The sequence below is a fragment of the Cygnus atratus genome, chromosome 3 (genome assembly GCF_013377495.2).
Source record: "Cygnus atratus isolate AKBS03 ecotype Queensland, Australia chromosome 3, CAtr_DNAZoo_HiC_assembly, whole genome shotgun sequence".
In the NCBI taxonomy this organism is placed as follows: domain Eukaryota; kingdom Metazoa; phylum Chordata; class Aves; order Anseriformes; family Anatidae; genus Cygnus; species Cygnus atratus.
Window position 1 is genome coordinate 48,948,234 of NC_066364.1, and position 16,428 is coordinate 48,964,661.

General features: G+C 37.2%; 1 protein-coding gene across 3 annotated transcripts in view; it reads left to right on the plus strand.

Annotated features, from left to right (window-relative positions):
- The window catches only part of FIG4 (FIG4 phosphoinositide 5-phosphatase), a 92,030-nt gene that overhangs the window by 27,330 nt on the left and 48,272 nt on the right, over positions 1-16,428 (plus strand). For all 3 annotated transcript variants that reach the window (XM_035564834.2, XM_035564835.1, XM_050709848.1), the window contains exons 13-19: positions 366-411; positions 2,026-2,174; positions 4,592-4,758; positions 12,003-12,141; positions 13,385-13,443; positions 13,748-13,895; positions 14,731-14,814. In XM_035564834.2, coding sequence (XP_035420727.1) covers positions 366-411; positions 2,026-2,174; positions 4,592-4,758; positions 12,003-12,141; positions 13,385-13,443; positions 13,748-13,895; positions 14,731-14,814 — 792 coding nt within the window. The remainder of the gene's footprint in view (positions 1-365; positions 412-2,025; positions 2,175-4,591; positions 4,759-12,002; positions 12,142-13,384; positions 13,444-13,747; positions 13,896-14,730; positions 14,815-16,428) is intronic.

A 16,428-nucleotide genomic window follows, 5' to 3' on the forward strand; every position in this document is an offset into this window, starting at 1 on the left:
GTTTTGCCTCTACCTTCCAGTCACTGGCACTGTACCTACTTCATTTTGTTTTTACACTCGGGACCCATTGAGCAAGGCTTGTGGAGCTCAAACTCTTTTTTGAAGGAAGCAAAAGAAATATTTTATATGGCTTAGGAACATTTCTACTTTAAGGCTAGATTTATTTTTTTTCCATGCGGTGTAAATGCAACACCTTACTAATGCACAGAGCTTTCACTGCTTTCTGCTGTTCAGTGATACCAGTTTTGCTTTGCAGCGGTTTTTTAATTGACAGCCTTTTTCACTGAGCAGATCTGTACATGGTATGATCTGTTAACTTTTTTTTTTAATGATTTGTAAGTCATTCTATTTTGTTTCTCTTTCAGGTGGAATGAACTGGGAGGTTGTGTTGTTTCCACTGGTCGCTTGCAGGTACTAAGATAATATACTTCATTAATTCAAAGTTGTAGTGAAGTAAATCAGCACTCAAAAAGCACCAGCAAACCACTTCACATAAATACTTGATTAGTGATTCACAGGTTACTCTCTTAAAGTAATATTTATAGTAAACAGCATTATTGGAGTCCATCTGAGAAACATAATTGGGAAATAAGGCTTTAAGTTCTTGGATAGTACCACAAAATTGCTGGAATTGTATTTTTTGCTGAATGTAGTCTGAGAAATGTTCAGATTTGAAAATAGTTGTCACTACTAAATAGTTCGTAGTACTACCCGGGTAGCAAAAGTTAAAACACCAGCTTTTTAAAAATCTGTATAATATAATATTAGATAGGAGAGGTGAGGAATAAGCATACTTAAGTCTGTTGACATTCACACACGTGAAAATGGGTGATTAAATGCATTTTCTCTACTGCTGGAATATTCTGTACATTGTTACAATTACTACCACTAAAAGAAAATACAACTAGAAAAAATGCTTTGAGGTCAAAAAAATGCAGGGTGATAAATTATTTAGTAATGGATTAATACTTGAATGTTATGGTTATATACTCAGAACACAGGATGTGTTCTTGAGAAACATTAATGCCTTTTGACTTGCCATTCATTATTTTGTAGTTCACGTAAGTTGGAAAGCATGTGACCATTCCTTTACTAACTGAACACACTAGGATATGGTCCTTAAGAGCAGATACAGCAAAGTAGTTAGAATTTGGTCTGTTTTAAAATAAGGAGGCATATCAATGCTGTGGGTTTTTTTTTAGTGCTAGTCTTACAGGTTTACCTGTATTAGAGGTATGATTTTTTTTTCTTTCTCTAAACTTAAGCATTTGAGGTTGTCACCATAGGAGTACTACGTTAGCATTTAAATCATGATTTGTCTTGTCTTGGGATAGACAACTTGTGTCACACCCAAAATGTGCTTCTTTATTAAGACAATAAACGTTTAGATGATTAGCACTGATGTAGCCATATATATATATATATATATGTGTGTGTGTATTTATATATATATGAGTAAAAGAATCCCCCATGCTACTATATTAAAATGTTTCTAGAGGCTGTTCATATTCTACAATAACTTCTTGTGTGTGCATTATGGAATTGAAGAGTGGAGGTACAAGGAGCATAAAAGTGTGTATGACTGTGACCAAAATGTTCATACATGTTGCTTAAGATACGGGAAGCTTAAAATACAAGCACCATCACAGCAGAACAAAAGCAAGCAGGCATGCTTTTATGCAGTAGTTACAGCATATTTGAAAATCAAACCTTCTCCACCGATATAACACAGTCTTTTTAAGGTAAGTTTTTAGGACTGTTTGTGAGTTGAAAGACTGATTCAGTTTGTGTGATGATAGAAGCAAGAATAGTTTGAAAGTAGGCCTTACAGTAGTAATGTAGATTGCTAGAAATTAAATGCTTTTTTAAAAGTCTTTGAACAAGGCTTTAGTTCAAGGCTTGAACTGACATAAAATTTAGTATGTGAGATGTCATAAGTCTTAGGATAGCAGGAAAAAATAGTAATCATGAGTGTAATAGCTTTTTAATTTAAAAAAATCTCTCTTATTTGGATTGCTTTACCAGACTGGAGTTCTCCGAACCAATTGTGTGGACTGCTTAGATCGTACTAACACAGCCCAATTTATGGTGGGAAAATGTGCTTTGGCATACCAGCTCTACTCATTGGGACTGATTGATAAACCTAATTTACAGTTTGATACAGACGCTGTTAGGTAAGAAATAGTACTTCAGTGTGTCAGTTTTATTTTATTCTTTTGTGAAGAGACTTAGGAAAAGTATTGTCTGTGTACAAGACAAGTGCATTTCTTTTTCTATTGCAATGATTTCATATTTATTCATCTAAGTCAAAAATCATTCATGTTTGAAATCTTGAGAAAATCCAGTCACATTGAAAATTTGCTGCTCTGGAAAGGTGTGTTAATCATGTTTCTTAAAAAATTTAACTGCTTGACTTCATTCTCTTTATATACCTAAACTTAGACTGAAGAGTTTCCCTCTTAAATAAACATAACAACAACAAAGTCTCTAGTAGTCACAAATTTGCTTGATGCAAAATGTAAACCAAAAATGAAAACTGAAATGGATACATGCTTTTCTGCAGAATGCCAAACTGATATTTGTATAGAAGTATCTTTGTATCTGATTTGTATCTTATCTTACTATTTCCTACTTTTCACTTGAAAAATATTGTGCGACTTGATTTATTGAAGAAAGGAATTTTCAGCAAAGCTGTTCTCTCCAGTCAAATATCAATGGCACTTTTTCAAGCATCCTCAGACAAACAAAAAAAGTCAGCATTTAAATTAAATGCTCTGGAGGTGGGAGGAAACAGCTACTTAACTTGTGAATGCCCTTTGGAAATTCATGTAAGGATCTGTGAGGCGATGATGCCTCTTTATTCCTTATAACTGTAGTAATGGCCATGAAACTTACAGCTTCATAGCTGTCTTTGTCTACTGGTTTGTTAGTTTTAGAACATGGAGATGTAACTTGTATATTTCTAGAAAAGAAAAAGCACTGGGTCACGTGTGTCTCTCAATCTCCCTTCCCCTTTTCTTGAGATGTACCTTCAGCTCCTGTCCTTTCTCCTCTGTTAGCTTCTGGCACTTGCCTGGTGCCAGAAGCAGGTAAGTGCCACAGAAACAATCTCACTTGCAGCATGCTGGCTCACTGTGCAAGTGGTGGCTTTTGGCCTCTGCCTGATGGCCAGCAGGCATTTTCAGTGTGCTAGCAATACCTCTCATACACCGTGTCCCTGCTGCTGGGTGCTACGTCTTTACCTCTGAGAACAAGCAACTGCTGCTACAAATAGTAGTTGCTGTGCAGCCCCCGGGTACTTGGCAATTGGGACTGTTGCTTTCTAACCAGAGGGGATCAGGAGGAGATGGACAGGTCTTCAAAACCACAGAAACAAACTGGAGAAACATCTCATGGATGGCATCATGAGCAATGAACAACTATATGGAGGCAAATGTGTTTGGTTTGGTTAAGCACATCTTTTCATACTTGACCTTGGGCAGAAGATTTGCTAGACAAGTGTTTTATTTTTACAGAAAGTGATTTGTTGCTTAGGTGCTATACTGATGTGGAATAAAATTAATTTCCACAAGGTTGGGGGTGATAAGTATGTTAGTTTTCTTCTTTTGACTACACTTTCAGCGTATTCTAGCCAGATGTCCTCCTTGTCATTGTCTTGGTCAGGCAGGGCCATAGTCTTCATTTCTGAGAAGTGTTTATTCAGTCTGTTATCTTCTAGACTGGGTGCCATCTCTTTAGGATAGCCTTGCTTTCTGAGACCATTGTCTTATTTTTGTCATTGTTAGGACTGCTTCTTGATTGTTTTTGTTATTTGGACTGCCCTGAATTTGGAGGCTACTGGCAACTTCTTGAGGCTAGAGAACTGTGTTGCTTTTAGCCAGTTCTCCTTGTTCATTTTAGCAGCTGACTCATTCTAACTTCTCACTTCATGCTTTTCTAGCTACAGCAAATTGTATCTGACTGCCCTTCACATTTCTGACAGTCATGTTCCTTCTGTTTATAACTTTGAGCCATCATAATTAGGTGGGTTTTGGAAAGTTATGCCAACTTCATTCCCAGTGGACTTTAAAGAAAATATAGCCTTGAGATATTAGCGTGTTCTGTCCTATTTAGCACATTTAAAATACCTTAGTTTGTGATGATATACAGTTTATTTTCTCCCTGCAGGCTAATAGATGTGCTAATTTTCTCCTTGAATCTACAGAAGTATTTATTTGTAGTGTGATGTATTCTGATATATTATGAACTAGTGAAAATCTTAATCTAATCCTTCTTAGTAGTTATTATATCTGAATATAATTGCCACATATGTATCTGAATAAAGAATACAGACACAGCTTTAAGTTTCAGTGTTAACAGGTAAATAGCATGTTTTAATGAAATACTTGTTTTTGTAAACTGGAAGAAGTACTGAGGAGAAGGAAAGGTATTGCTTGTTACACAGGAAAGCAATTGAATGTGTGAAGATGTCTAAAGTTCTTGCGTTCTTTTACCTCTAAATGTTATTTTGAATTTTACACTTTATTCTTTTTTTTCTCCTAAAAGCTCTTTTCACCAGTTTAATAGATGCCACATTTTGCTTTTCCTTCAGATTATTTGAAGAATTGTACGAAGATCATGGAGACACACTTTCTCTGCAATATGGAGGTTCTCAGCTTGTCCACAGAGTAAAAACCTATAGAAAGATAGCTCCATGGACTCAGCATTCCAAAGACATTATGCAGACACTCTCAAGATATTATAGTAATGCTTTCTCAGGTAAATTTAATTTTAAGTCCTTTCTTTTAAGCTATTATTTAGAAAACATCATGGGATGCTTCAATAATCAGTACTATGACCTTATGGCAGAGATTCTCTATACTGTGATTTCCAAAGAATTTGGTAAAATCTGATGGATATCAAATGGATATTATGATTTGATGGAATCTTTATAGCATATCTCATTCAAATGTGTGCTGTATCATGTAACCTTATTTGGTAAAGTTAATGAACTGATATAAGAACTGTTTAGTAAATGTACACAGGTAGCATTGAAACTGCCAGTGCAGTGGCATTTGCAGCTCCACAGAGGAGCAGGTAGCTATTACAGAGCCATTAAAGTGATGGAGAGAATGGCTTCAAAAAATAATAGGACACTGGCTAATATGAATTCTATGCACAAGTAGAAGGCTGCAAATGGAGTAGTTCTCAGAATGGAATTTGGTATTTTGTATAGCATGTGATACTCCTGGGGACTGTCATGTGGGATATAGCTTGTGGGATTTCTGGGGAAAGCAAGCTCTGATGCACATAATTGTTATGCGTGAATAGAAACTACTAATTATTAAATCTGTGGTAGAAAAGGCAAATAAAATTGAATTAAAAAGCCAAGTCCCACCAAGTAGATAAACTATTATTTAAAATAAATCAGTTGTAAAACATTAGCTTGCTCCTTTACTGGCATGTGTCACTTATTCATACAGTTCTACTTGGCTATGGAAGACGTAAATGAAAAAAGAAACACCTTTGAAAAACACTGAGTCATATCGTACGCAAAAAGTTTTTAAAAATGCCTAGTGTTTTTAGAAGTTATGAGAAAGATCTAAAAGAACAATCAAGGACAGTCTAGGACTGTGTGTCAAGACAGCAAACACTGAGTGCTGCTGTGTTCTTAATACTGTGTCAGTCCTATTACTTTTGGTCACGAAAGCTTCACTGCTAGGGAACAGTGTTGTAATTTTTTCTAGTAGACTTTTAGAAACTAAGTTAACTTTAAAACTGTGAGATGGGCTCTGGCTGAAAATACTTGTGTGATCTCTGGTTCCTTTGGCTGAAGTTACTGCTTTTGTTAGTGACAGTTCTGTGTATGTGACAAAACGTGAGCACACAGCTTTTAAAGTATTGTTTCTAAATGTAATTCATATGATATCTGCATACCATATTTGCTCAGATTAGTGAGATATGGAGAGCTTGTACATTTCAGTGTTAGAGTCACTTATTATTTGCAGCAGTAAAGGTATGGTTTCATCAATTCTTACGAACGAAAGGAAGCATGCTTGCAGTATCACCTGTTCTGGTAAGTGCAAGATGGAGAAGAAGAAAAGGAGGTTTAAGGGTATTGCATCAATGCGTATAAATACCTGAAGGGCGGGTGCGAAGAGGATAGAGCCAGGCTCTTTTCAGTGGTGCCCAGTGACAGGACAAGAGGCAGTAGGCACAAACTGGAACAGAGGAGGCTTCATCTAAACATGAGGAAGCACTTCTTCACTGTGCAGGTGACAGAGCACAGGCACAGGTTGCCCAGGGAGGTTGTGGAGTCTCCCCCTTGGAAATCTTCAAAAGCTGCCTGAGCATGGCCCTGGGCAAGCAGCTCTGGGTGTCCCTGCCTGAGCAGGGGGTTGGACCAGATGGCCTCCGGCGGTCCCTTACAACCCTAAATATTTTGTGTGATTCTGTGAACTCTGAAGCTGTTCGTATTTATGGCAGACACTGAACTGGTTAGATGAAAGCTTTTGGAAACAAGCTTTAGCAGAGTTCCAGATCATCATTTGAGGACTTGGTCTGCTTTCAAGTATAGTCAAAACTGCATGTTTTCATAATCAAAGAATTTGTTCTGAAAAAGGTGTTACAAAAAAGGGGAGTGATTTTTTTCATTCTGCATTCTATCTTGTCACAAGGGCAAACTTGTAGCTGTGTACACAAACATGTTAGTCTTCACCGAAGTCAGTAGGACAACTGAAACTTTCGTAAAGTTTCTGTACACTTTCACCAATTTACTTATGTTTTTGGTATTTGATCTCATTTGAGCCAAATATTTTAGGTGCTTTATGCATTTCTTGTGTTTGAAGATGGTGTTGAAAAGCAACATTCTATTTTAATTACTGCATTTTTAATGTGAAATTTTAAATTATTAATTTCAGAGATATGTAAAGGTTCACTCTCCAGCACTGCCTGTTGCTGTTCAAGTGGTATCTCCAACTCTGTTACTGAGACAAACGAAGAGAGATGATTTTGTTCTTGAAGTTCTCAGAAAGCAGATGTAAAGGAAGGATTTTTAGAAGATTCTGATTTGCTATTCTGCTGTCATTATCCATCACATACCCTTTAAAATTAAAATAAAACTCTAAAAGCTATCCTGTTTGTGAGCCAGCAGTTCTTTATGTTTCTGATGTGAGAAACTTCTTTTTAATCCTTATTATTTACCAGTAGTAAACAGGCACAGAAGGTTTTAGAAGTCACTGAAAGTGACTTGCTTGAAGTCATACAGGGTATCAGACTCAGAACAAGATTACAAATGGCCTGCTAACAGTGCCTCCTAAATATGCCACTTAGCCACTCTTGCTTTGTTTATTTATGTAAAAAAATGTGATTATAAAAGTAATTTTCACTTTTTAAGAAGATGTTTTCCTCTGTTGACCCCAAAGCTCTTAGGATAATCACTTGTAATTAAGTTGTACAGATGAGGAAAAGTAAGACATGTAATGGTAAAGTGATTTGCCCAGAGATACTGATGCAGTAGATAAGACTTAGACTTAGATAAGATAACTTCAAGTTAGAAAGATAGATAACTTCAAGTGCAGCTAGACCCTAGTTCTTTTGTGGCTTATCTTTCCTATAGGTTTTTTTGTATCTATAAATTTGTAATATGTTTCCTATATAGTAGAAGAGTGCAGAATTAAAAAACATTCTCAAGATCAGTTTAGTAACTGAAGCATAGAAGAAAACCCAAGTTTTTCTTATAAAAATATGGGACAATGAATTTTAAGATAACTTGAAAAAATCTTACAGGTTTAGGCAAAAATTCTGACCTTTTTTTTTCCCATGCTTGTTTTTAGCATGCATGTTTTTAAATGTAGCATTTGAAAAAAGTAGATGGTACAGTGTAGTTTGGGAATTCAGCTGTTGGAAGTACCCTGGCTATAAACAAATAAGTTGTACCAAAAATAAGAATGTCATCTAGCTAAGAATTACATGTTCCTTCAAAACCATCTCTGGCAGGTGTTCTGATTATCTGAATTCTAACATTTTTCTTTCATTTGCAATTGAAAAATTAGGAAATGGTATTCCAAATAATACTCTTCTAGCTTTTATGCCTTTTAGAAAGTAAGGTGACATTACAGACTTAAATGCTGGAGTTGCAACATGCATAATAAGCTTCTGGAATCTGGAATAATCTGTTTATCCACAGACAGGACTGGACATAGTAAACCACCTTTTAGTGTTGCATGAAAATAAACTTAATTACTATACCCTTTTAGTCATGGGATGTTACAGTCCCAATTGTGTTGAATCTCTCATGATTTAGTAATTTGTCATGTAGTGCAGTTGCAAACTCAGATTGAGAGCGGTAGATTATTTTTGGCTAATTGAATTAAACATCCCCCTTCAGTTCCTGTTTTCTCAAATGGTCTTAAAATGTGCTAGTATACACGTACATTGCAGTATCTTTTGAAAAATCGGTGCAGTCTTTCTACTTGCTTGTATATAATTATAACATTCAGTGCTAACAATGAAGTAAGAAAACCTGTTTGCTCTTTTGTCTGCGCTCCGCAGTGCATTGACACATTCTTATTTATTTTTGAAAAGAGATTTTCCACCTAGATAAGAAAATTGATCTGAAAAGCTCAATATCCTGTGTTCTCTGGCTAGTGTGTCAAAGACAAAAGCTTTCATTATTTTTGGTCAAAATATATCATAAAATTGTCCAACCCTTGAAGTAAGACTGTAAAGAGGGGAAGGATTGTCTCCTTTCGAGTTAACTGTCTGCTTCCCAAGTCTCACGCATATATGTTACCTATATTCAAATTAGGTGTCGAAAAGTAAAACAGTAGAAAGACATTTTCTGACGAATGTCTCATATTTCTACTTTATAGTTACAACTGTACAGCTGAAACACTAATGCAAAAGAGAGTTTGTGTCCTTTTGCAGAGTAACATTTAACAGCAGAGTCATTTGTCTGGTACAGAAGAAAAGTAAAAAAGCTTTAATGAACTGCTGCCATAGACCTTTTCATACAGGTGGTTAATTCAGTTGGTGTGGGTTTAGATTCAAGCTGTTTTTCACAGAACAAATTTCATTTTGTTTTATTTAATTTTAGCATCTGTCATATAAGTAGTGACATAGTTTGTTAATTGAATTATGTTGTTTCACTCTGATTTAGTTAACAATTTCAGAATACCTTCTGTTCGTGGGAGGTGAAACAATGGTAAATGAACAAAGGCATATGTCTGCCTTCAGTGTTTGCATATCACACCAGGTTCAACCTATTAACCAGTTAATTAATTTTGTCTTTGGGGTTCCTCCGGTTTCTGTGCTCAAGGTGGGAACTTCTCTGCTTTCTTGGATTTTGTTAAGCACTTTCTTTAAACCACTAAATAAATAATTTATCAGGAAGAAAGAATGTATGTTACTGCTTTTGACATTTCCTTTCTTTTTATTAGTCAGTGTCCTTAACAAGTTTTTCTTTAAAAAAGATGTTTTTACTGAGTTTTCCATAGCTTTCTTGCATAGGTCCTGGTCTTCGTCATCCTCTGCTTGTATCTTCCTGTGCTGACTTAACACTGGTAGGTAGCCAAGCACCACACAGCTCTCTCGCTCCCTCTCCTCAACAGAGCAGGGGGAGAAAAATACTATGAAAAAGCTCATGGGTTGAGATAAGGACAAGGAGATGGTTCACCAATTACTGTCACAGGCAAAACAGACTCAGTGTAGGGAAGATTAAATTAATTTATTGCCAATTTGTAACAATAGAGAGCAATGAGAACTAAAAGCAAACTAAAAACGCCTTCCACCCATAATCCACTTTCTTCTATGTCCTCCCATAGGTGGTGCAGGGAATGGGGAATGGGGACTGTGGTCAGTCCCTAACACTTCATCTCCACTGCTCCGTCATGGTCACTCTTTTCCCCTGCTCTGCTGAGGGCTCCTCCACGGGGGGGCTGCAGCGTGGAGATCTGCTCCATGTGGGACCCACGGGCTGCAGGGGGACAGCCTGCTCCACCAGGGGCCTCTGCACAGGCCGCAGGAGAACTGCTGCTGCATGCCTGGAGCACCTCCTGCTGCACTGACCTTGGGGTCTGCAGGTCTGCTTCTCAATCCTCACTCTCCCAGCTGCTGTCACACAGCAGGGTTTTTTCCCTTTCTTAAATCTGCTCTCACAGAGGCCCAACCAGCATCACTCACTGGCTTGGCTCTGGCCAGCAGCAGGAGGGCCCTTTTGGAGCCAGCTGGAGCTGGCTCTGCTCTGACATGGGGCTGCCGCTGGTCTCCTCTCACCCCTGCAGCATCTCTTGCCATGTAAACCCAATACACTTTGTTAAACTGTGACACTGTCTTGCAGAAACAATATGTTCTGAAAGCTGTAAGGGCCTATGTATGCTTTGAGTGTTACCGTGTAGAAGAGTTAGTAAGTTGATCCTCTTAAGAAAATAAAGGTGAGCAGCAAGAAAGAAGGTCAAATAAGTATCTTTTTGCAAACATGCTCTGAAGGGACAATAAAAGTATCTGGAAAGAGCAGTGGAGAGAAAAGGAAGAAAAAGCCGGATTCTGGGTGAAAGGCCCTCTAAGTAGGGAGGGGATGTGGAGAAAGATCAAGGGTTTTCCCTTTTCTTTCACTTTTCCTGGTGCCCTGCCCCGCTTCACCATGTGGCTGCTTAATACAGAAGATACCATATCCAAATATTGACCCCAACATGTGCACATTGCTGTAAAGTTTCATACTATTCTATAATCTTGCCACCAGATTTCTATGTAGCGCTTCATTTGTCAGGTACTTGTGTGTCTGAATTCCCTGTAAAAATACTATACATTGCATGGGGGAAGAAGTGTTGACTGAAATGTTGGTGTCATACCATTGGTTTGTGGATTCTGTTGATTATTTTACCTACTTTTTGGTACACTGAGAATTCACAGTTTGTCTTTTTGATGCAGTGTGTTGCTAAAGGGATACTCATCTCTCATAATACTCTTTCTGAAACACGGAGAGACCTGAAGGAGTAACACTGTCAGAGTGCCTCTCTAGTCTTAACTATTCTGTGTCTGATGATTGCTGAAGTGCCAACAGAAGTGGAGATGAGAGCTTTCCACATGCTAATTCCTCAGGGCTTAAGTAGAGCTCAATTTCCACATATTCCCCCATACCTGAGGATCTTTTCCATGTAAGCGTCCTCTGCCTCTCTACGTCTGCTTGCAAAGTTGTTGCCCTCACTGTTCACCATCCCCAAGCCCTCACCCGACTCCTGTATTTCCTCGTATCTGTTATAACTCATCCTATCTGCAGCCAGGTAGTGAGGGAGATTTCAAAGATGTAGATGAACAACATTTTTTGTCATGTTTCATCTACAGTGGCCTGTAACTGCTGGATTTTGTATTTGCCTAATTAATTTAATAAGGCAAATGAAGCTTAGGTGATAGAAATTCATTTTTTGATAATTTCAGTCCAAAAGACCAAATTTTTAAAAGGTGTTTATAAAGTATAATAATTTTACTGACTGTTCTGGCTCAGAAAAACCCAAAGAATTCATAATTTTTGTCTGTGGAGGGAAATTTGTGCATTGTATTGGTTGTTGTTTAATTTCATGAAATTACTCTTCTGTTATTGAATGTTTGATATCTGACTTCATAACAACCCCAGCTCCCTCAGCCGCTCCTCATCAGACTTGCTGTCTAGAACAAGTCTAAATGCATGCACTTGTTTTGTGCATGCACGTACATGCAGAGGTCGGAGATCAAGCTGCGGGATGAGATCTTAACCTCTGCTAAGGCTGCAGGCGGAGCTTCTGCCTCAACCTTGTTAGAGAAGCCAAGGAAAGAGGCAGCGCTGGAATCAGCCCCATGTGCACTGCAGCGTGGCAGAAACTCAAGTCTAAATGAAGTTTCGTTGTGTTGTTTGAAGTCCAGAGGTCCCTGTGGGAGTCTTAGGACATACGTGTATGGTCTATGAGGAGAAAATCTAACAAATAAGCAGCTGTGCCTGAATGGGCTTGAGCTCTGCCGTGCCATTAAGTGTACCTCTTGTCTAACAGATGCAGACAGGCAAGACTCTATCAATCTGTTTCTGGGAGTATTCAAGCCTACGGAAGGGAAGCCTCATCTCTGGGAACTACCTACTGATTTTTATTTGCATCACAAGAACACCCTCGGTCTGTCCCAGACCAGGCGAAGGTATTTTGATGTTCTGTTTTTTCATTTAGTGTTGCTCTAATAAATTTTAAAAATGCATGCTGCTAACCAAATAATTTGGTCAACTTGTTGAAAACTTGTTCTTTTAATTAACTACTGTTTTTTTACACTTTTACAAACACTTAACAAACAAAAAAAACCTACAAGAGATTACCAGAAGTGTTGGACGTTGGTGTTTTGAAGGATTTGCTTTAATAAGTTATTTACCTGCTGTACTGAAAAAAGAAGTTTCATTTTGTATGAAATTGTCCTTCGGTGTGAAGTGCTTCACTGTGTTGCTGAAATACAGTTAGCAATGTCTTAGTAAACTGTACACAGGTGTGTTTAGATGGCTGCATGTATTAAGTTGGTATTGTGTTAGGTATTTTTATGAGCATAAACTTTGTGTATATTTTTGTCTAGTGCACTTAGTCTGCTGCTGTGCTTGCCAGGAAGCCCATCATTTTTTACCTTCCTTTCAGCTATGTCTGGCCTATTTTGAAGACTTTTTTTCCTTCAATTGCATCCTATTGTAATTGCACAGTAATATACAGAAATAATAGAGCTGAAGTTTAAAAACTGTAAAGTCATTTTTAGACTGATTGCTTTGGAATGTGGAATGATTTCATTAAGTAAATACTGTGTCTAAAAAAAATATTTTTTCATTTTAATAATAAGGATAGTATAGGCTTTTTGCTACATACATTTTATGGATTTTGTTGTTTTGCATTTCTGTTCATTCTACAAGTTGTAAAGCTCTGTATCACTAGTGGTGGATGCAAATATCTGCATTTAGATTTTTGTCTGGGGATGAGTCGAAGTGTTTAAACTGTGCATACGGTCCCTGTTGGCCGCTTGTTCCATTAACCCATCATGATAGGACAGTTCCTAAATTTTAGTCTTTTTCTCCTGTCTCCTGAGGCTTCTGTTGAGGCTAGCTCCTATCAGCCATGTAACTGAGTGCTAGTTCAGACATGAAACATGCAACATTCATTTTGTTGCCTACTGGTTCTGGACATTATTGTATGTCAAAATGAATTCATCTGAACAAAATGACATCTCCATGTAATAAGCAGATAGCTTATTGTTGAGAACATCTATCCAAGCATAATTCTGTACTTCCACTTGATTATAAGGAAATGTTTACCAATGAGACTGTATTGTTAGGTAACTGTTAAGTGCAAATCCTTAGATTGGATGCAAGATGAGATCTTCTGTATCAATTCTGTCTGTATTTCCTGTACAGCTATACTTACTGGTGGACCACTGATGTGCTGAAGCATTTACCTCTTCCTTTTGATGAAGGTATGAACTGTATTTGCTCTTTCTCTACTGTAGACACTACAGTGTCTTATTTCTCTGGGATACTGTGGAGGATATCTTATTAGGAACTGTCATCATGAAGGGAAATCAAATTATGGTGGTTGATAATGTGTATTTATTAAAGATGTGCTTTGCATTTCCTTCATATCATATTTTCTTGTCTTAGAGGGAATAAGACTGTAGAAAAATGCCTGGTAGGGTGGATACATAAATGGGCTACTGTTTACCTAGATTTTTGCAGAGACAATAACTGTTAGTAAAAGAGTATCTTTTTTCTTTTCCCCAGTGACATGTGCTGAAAACAGACGCAAGTTGACAGTGAAAAAATTCCACAAGTACGAAGAGGAAATTGATATCCATAATGAGTTTTTTCGGCCATATGAGTTGAGCAGTTTCGATGAGACCTTCTGCTTGGCAATGACTAATTCTACACGGTATATTTGGGATGTTTGGGAGTGTAAATCTTGAACTGAAAATTGATTTGGTGTGAATTAATTAAGCATTTGATTCATTTGCTTAAACCTAGATAACACGCTAGATTTTTTTTGAATCTTCAAATTTAGCCATCTTAGAAACTAAGCCATAATACTAAAATGGAAAATTAGTGCTGAAAAATTGTGTTAAGATAGCACTTAAATTTACAATTATTTTTCACTATGGAGTGTGTAATATAAGGGCATTTGTAGTCTGAGAAATGGGTTTTCTTTGTGGACTCATCAGATCATGGAGGCTACCTTCAAAGCAATTGTTTTTTAATTGTTCTGCTTGCATTTTACAATTTTTTAAATTTTTTTTTAGCTCACCAGGTTCTCAGAGTTGGCTTGATAATTTTTTTGTTGGCAGCAACCAGATGGATATTCTAAGCATAATCTTAATCATGCTTTAGCTAATGATTTCCAGGCAGATTATGCTTCACGTAGCTTTTTGACCCAATTTCAGTGTTGGCAGCATTTTGAAAACAATGTATATGAGTCACAGGGCTTCATCAGTACAGGAGTATGCCATTGCTCTAGCCTCCATGGCAAGTGGTAATGTTTGCAGCAGCTTCATGAGACCAAATGATGCTATGGAAAACTTTTTAAATATGTAGGGTTTTATATGCACATGACCTTAACTTGTAATGACAAAGTTCTTTTCATGCATATATATATGTTTTTTGAATTCAAAGGTAAATATTAGAAGTAGTTCTTCCAGATTTTTTGTGTGTGTGTGTGTGTGTGTGTGTGTTCAATTTTGCTTATGGTGAGGTTTTCTTTTCTCTTTTGCCAGCGATTTTATGCCTAAGAATATGGGGATTGATCCAAGCCCATTTACTGTTCGTAAACCCGATGAAACTGGAAAATCAGTGCTGGGGTAAGTTAGAAATAGAAAATTTTGTTCTGGTTCAATAATAGTGGAATTGTAATGCAAATTATATAAACACTGTGTGTTTGTGTAGTATATTCTCTGTGACATGAGAAATAAAAAATCATTAATGGTATACTGTAGAAATGTATGCTTTGAAAATCATATCTAATTCATGATTTGTATTTGATGCTGGGAATTCTTTACTCAGATTGTTTAATCTTTTCTATTTAAGTGAAACCCATAAGGTAATTTTCTCTAGAATGAAGATACAGAAGTTGTTAAAATTTGATCATCTCTTGGTACTGGTGTCAACTTTTTATTCTTTGTTGGAGATGGACCGTATATCATTGTTGCCTTACAAGTAAATTTTGTATAAATAGAACATATCCTGGTACAGCAGTAACTGACTATTTCAGCATAGTTTTTGATCAAAAAGGTAAAAATGTTACAGAAAAACATTTATGCAAAATTATATAAAACAGTTCCACAACACTTACCGGGACAAATGAATGTTTCATGTAGCTGCTTTTGCATTCTGGTCTCGCATCGTTACTTCATTGATTCCATCATTGCGTTTGATCTGCCATATCACGTAAGAGCTGTGGGGACTCTTCCGGAACCACTTCATTCTCTCTTAGATACCTCATATTAAGGAAACCTTTTATCAGTAATGACTAAACCTGTGCCGTCACAATGTTGTAAGTTCTTCTGAAAACTTTGCGTTCTGTTACAAGCTATAAAATTTGACTGTCTCATAAATAACATCTGTCATGCCTTGACCCTGAGAGACTCACTGTCCATAAATGTTGAGCAGTCTATGCTTATCACTAGCAGAACCTGGTTTCATACAGGTAATGTTCCCTGGGAATAAGCAGAAAGACTGTTTGATAGCTATACAATTTACCTCTTCTAAGAACTGTGCCTGTTTGCGTGCTTTTGAAAAAAAGCTTTATTCTTCTCCTTTGGTATAGTGTCATATTTTGGACTAACTTCTGTCCAGATATACCATGAAATACTTAACCATTTCATATCTTTCTCAAGCTCTTTGCTTCAGGCTCTCCACTGTGACTTTGAGGGATTGTTACAAGATAGATAACTGGACCAGAGCCATGATACCTGGGTATTTCTCATAAGGCTTCCCACGCATTGGCTAGTGTCCTGGCGTAAAATGTGGCTTCAGCCTTCCACCTTACCTTACAGATATTTAGCCCTTTAGATGGGAAAGAGGTTTTATTTCTAAATGCAACAATGCATGCAACAGTAAGTTATTCCTATTATTTCTTAGCAACTTTCTAGTCTACAGGTCTTTCAAGCAGCTTCCAGAAAAAAAGTCTAGCCATTTGTCCTGCAATGCCCTTTCCAGGGTATAAACTTCACCAGCATAGTCCAGGCAGGCAGTGAGATCTTCTGAGAACAGAATCCTGCCAGTGAGATGAGTTCCTCAGCACTTTCAGGGTTGTACGTTTTGGATATAGTTCTATACCCCTGGTCTTTCTATTACTACAATTTCATATTCCCCAACTTTTCCATTTAGGGAAATGCTACGAAATTTCTGCCTGACACAGCAATCTATCATTCTCAGTAAAGGAGTTTGTAGCTGAGTGTTATAATACTGAATTG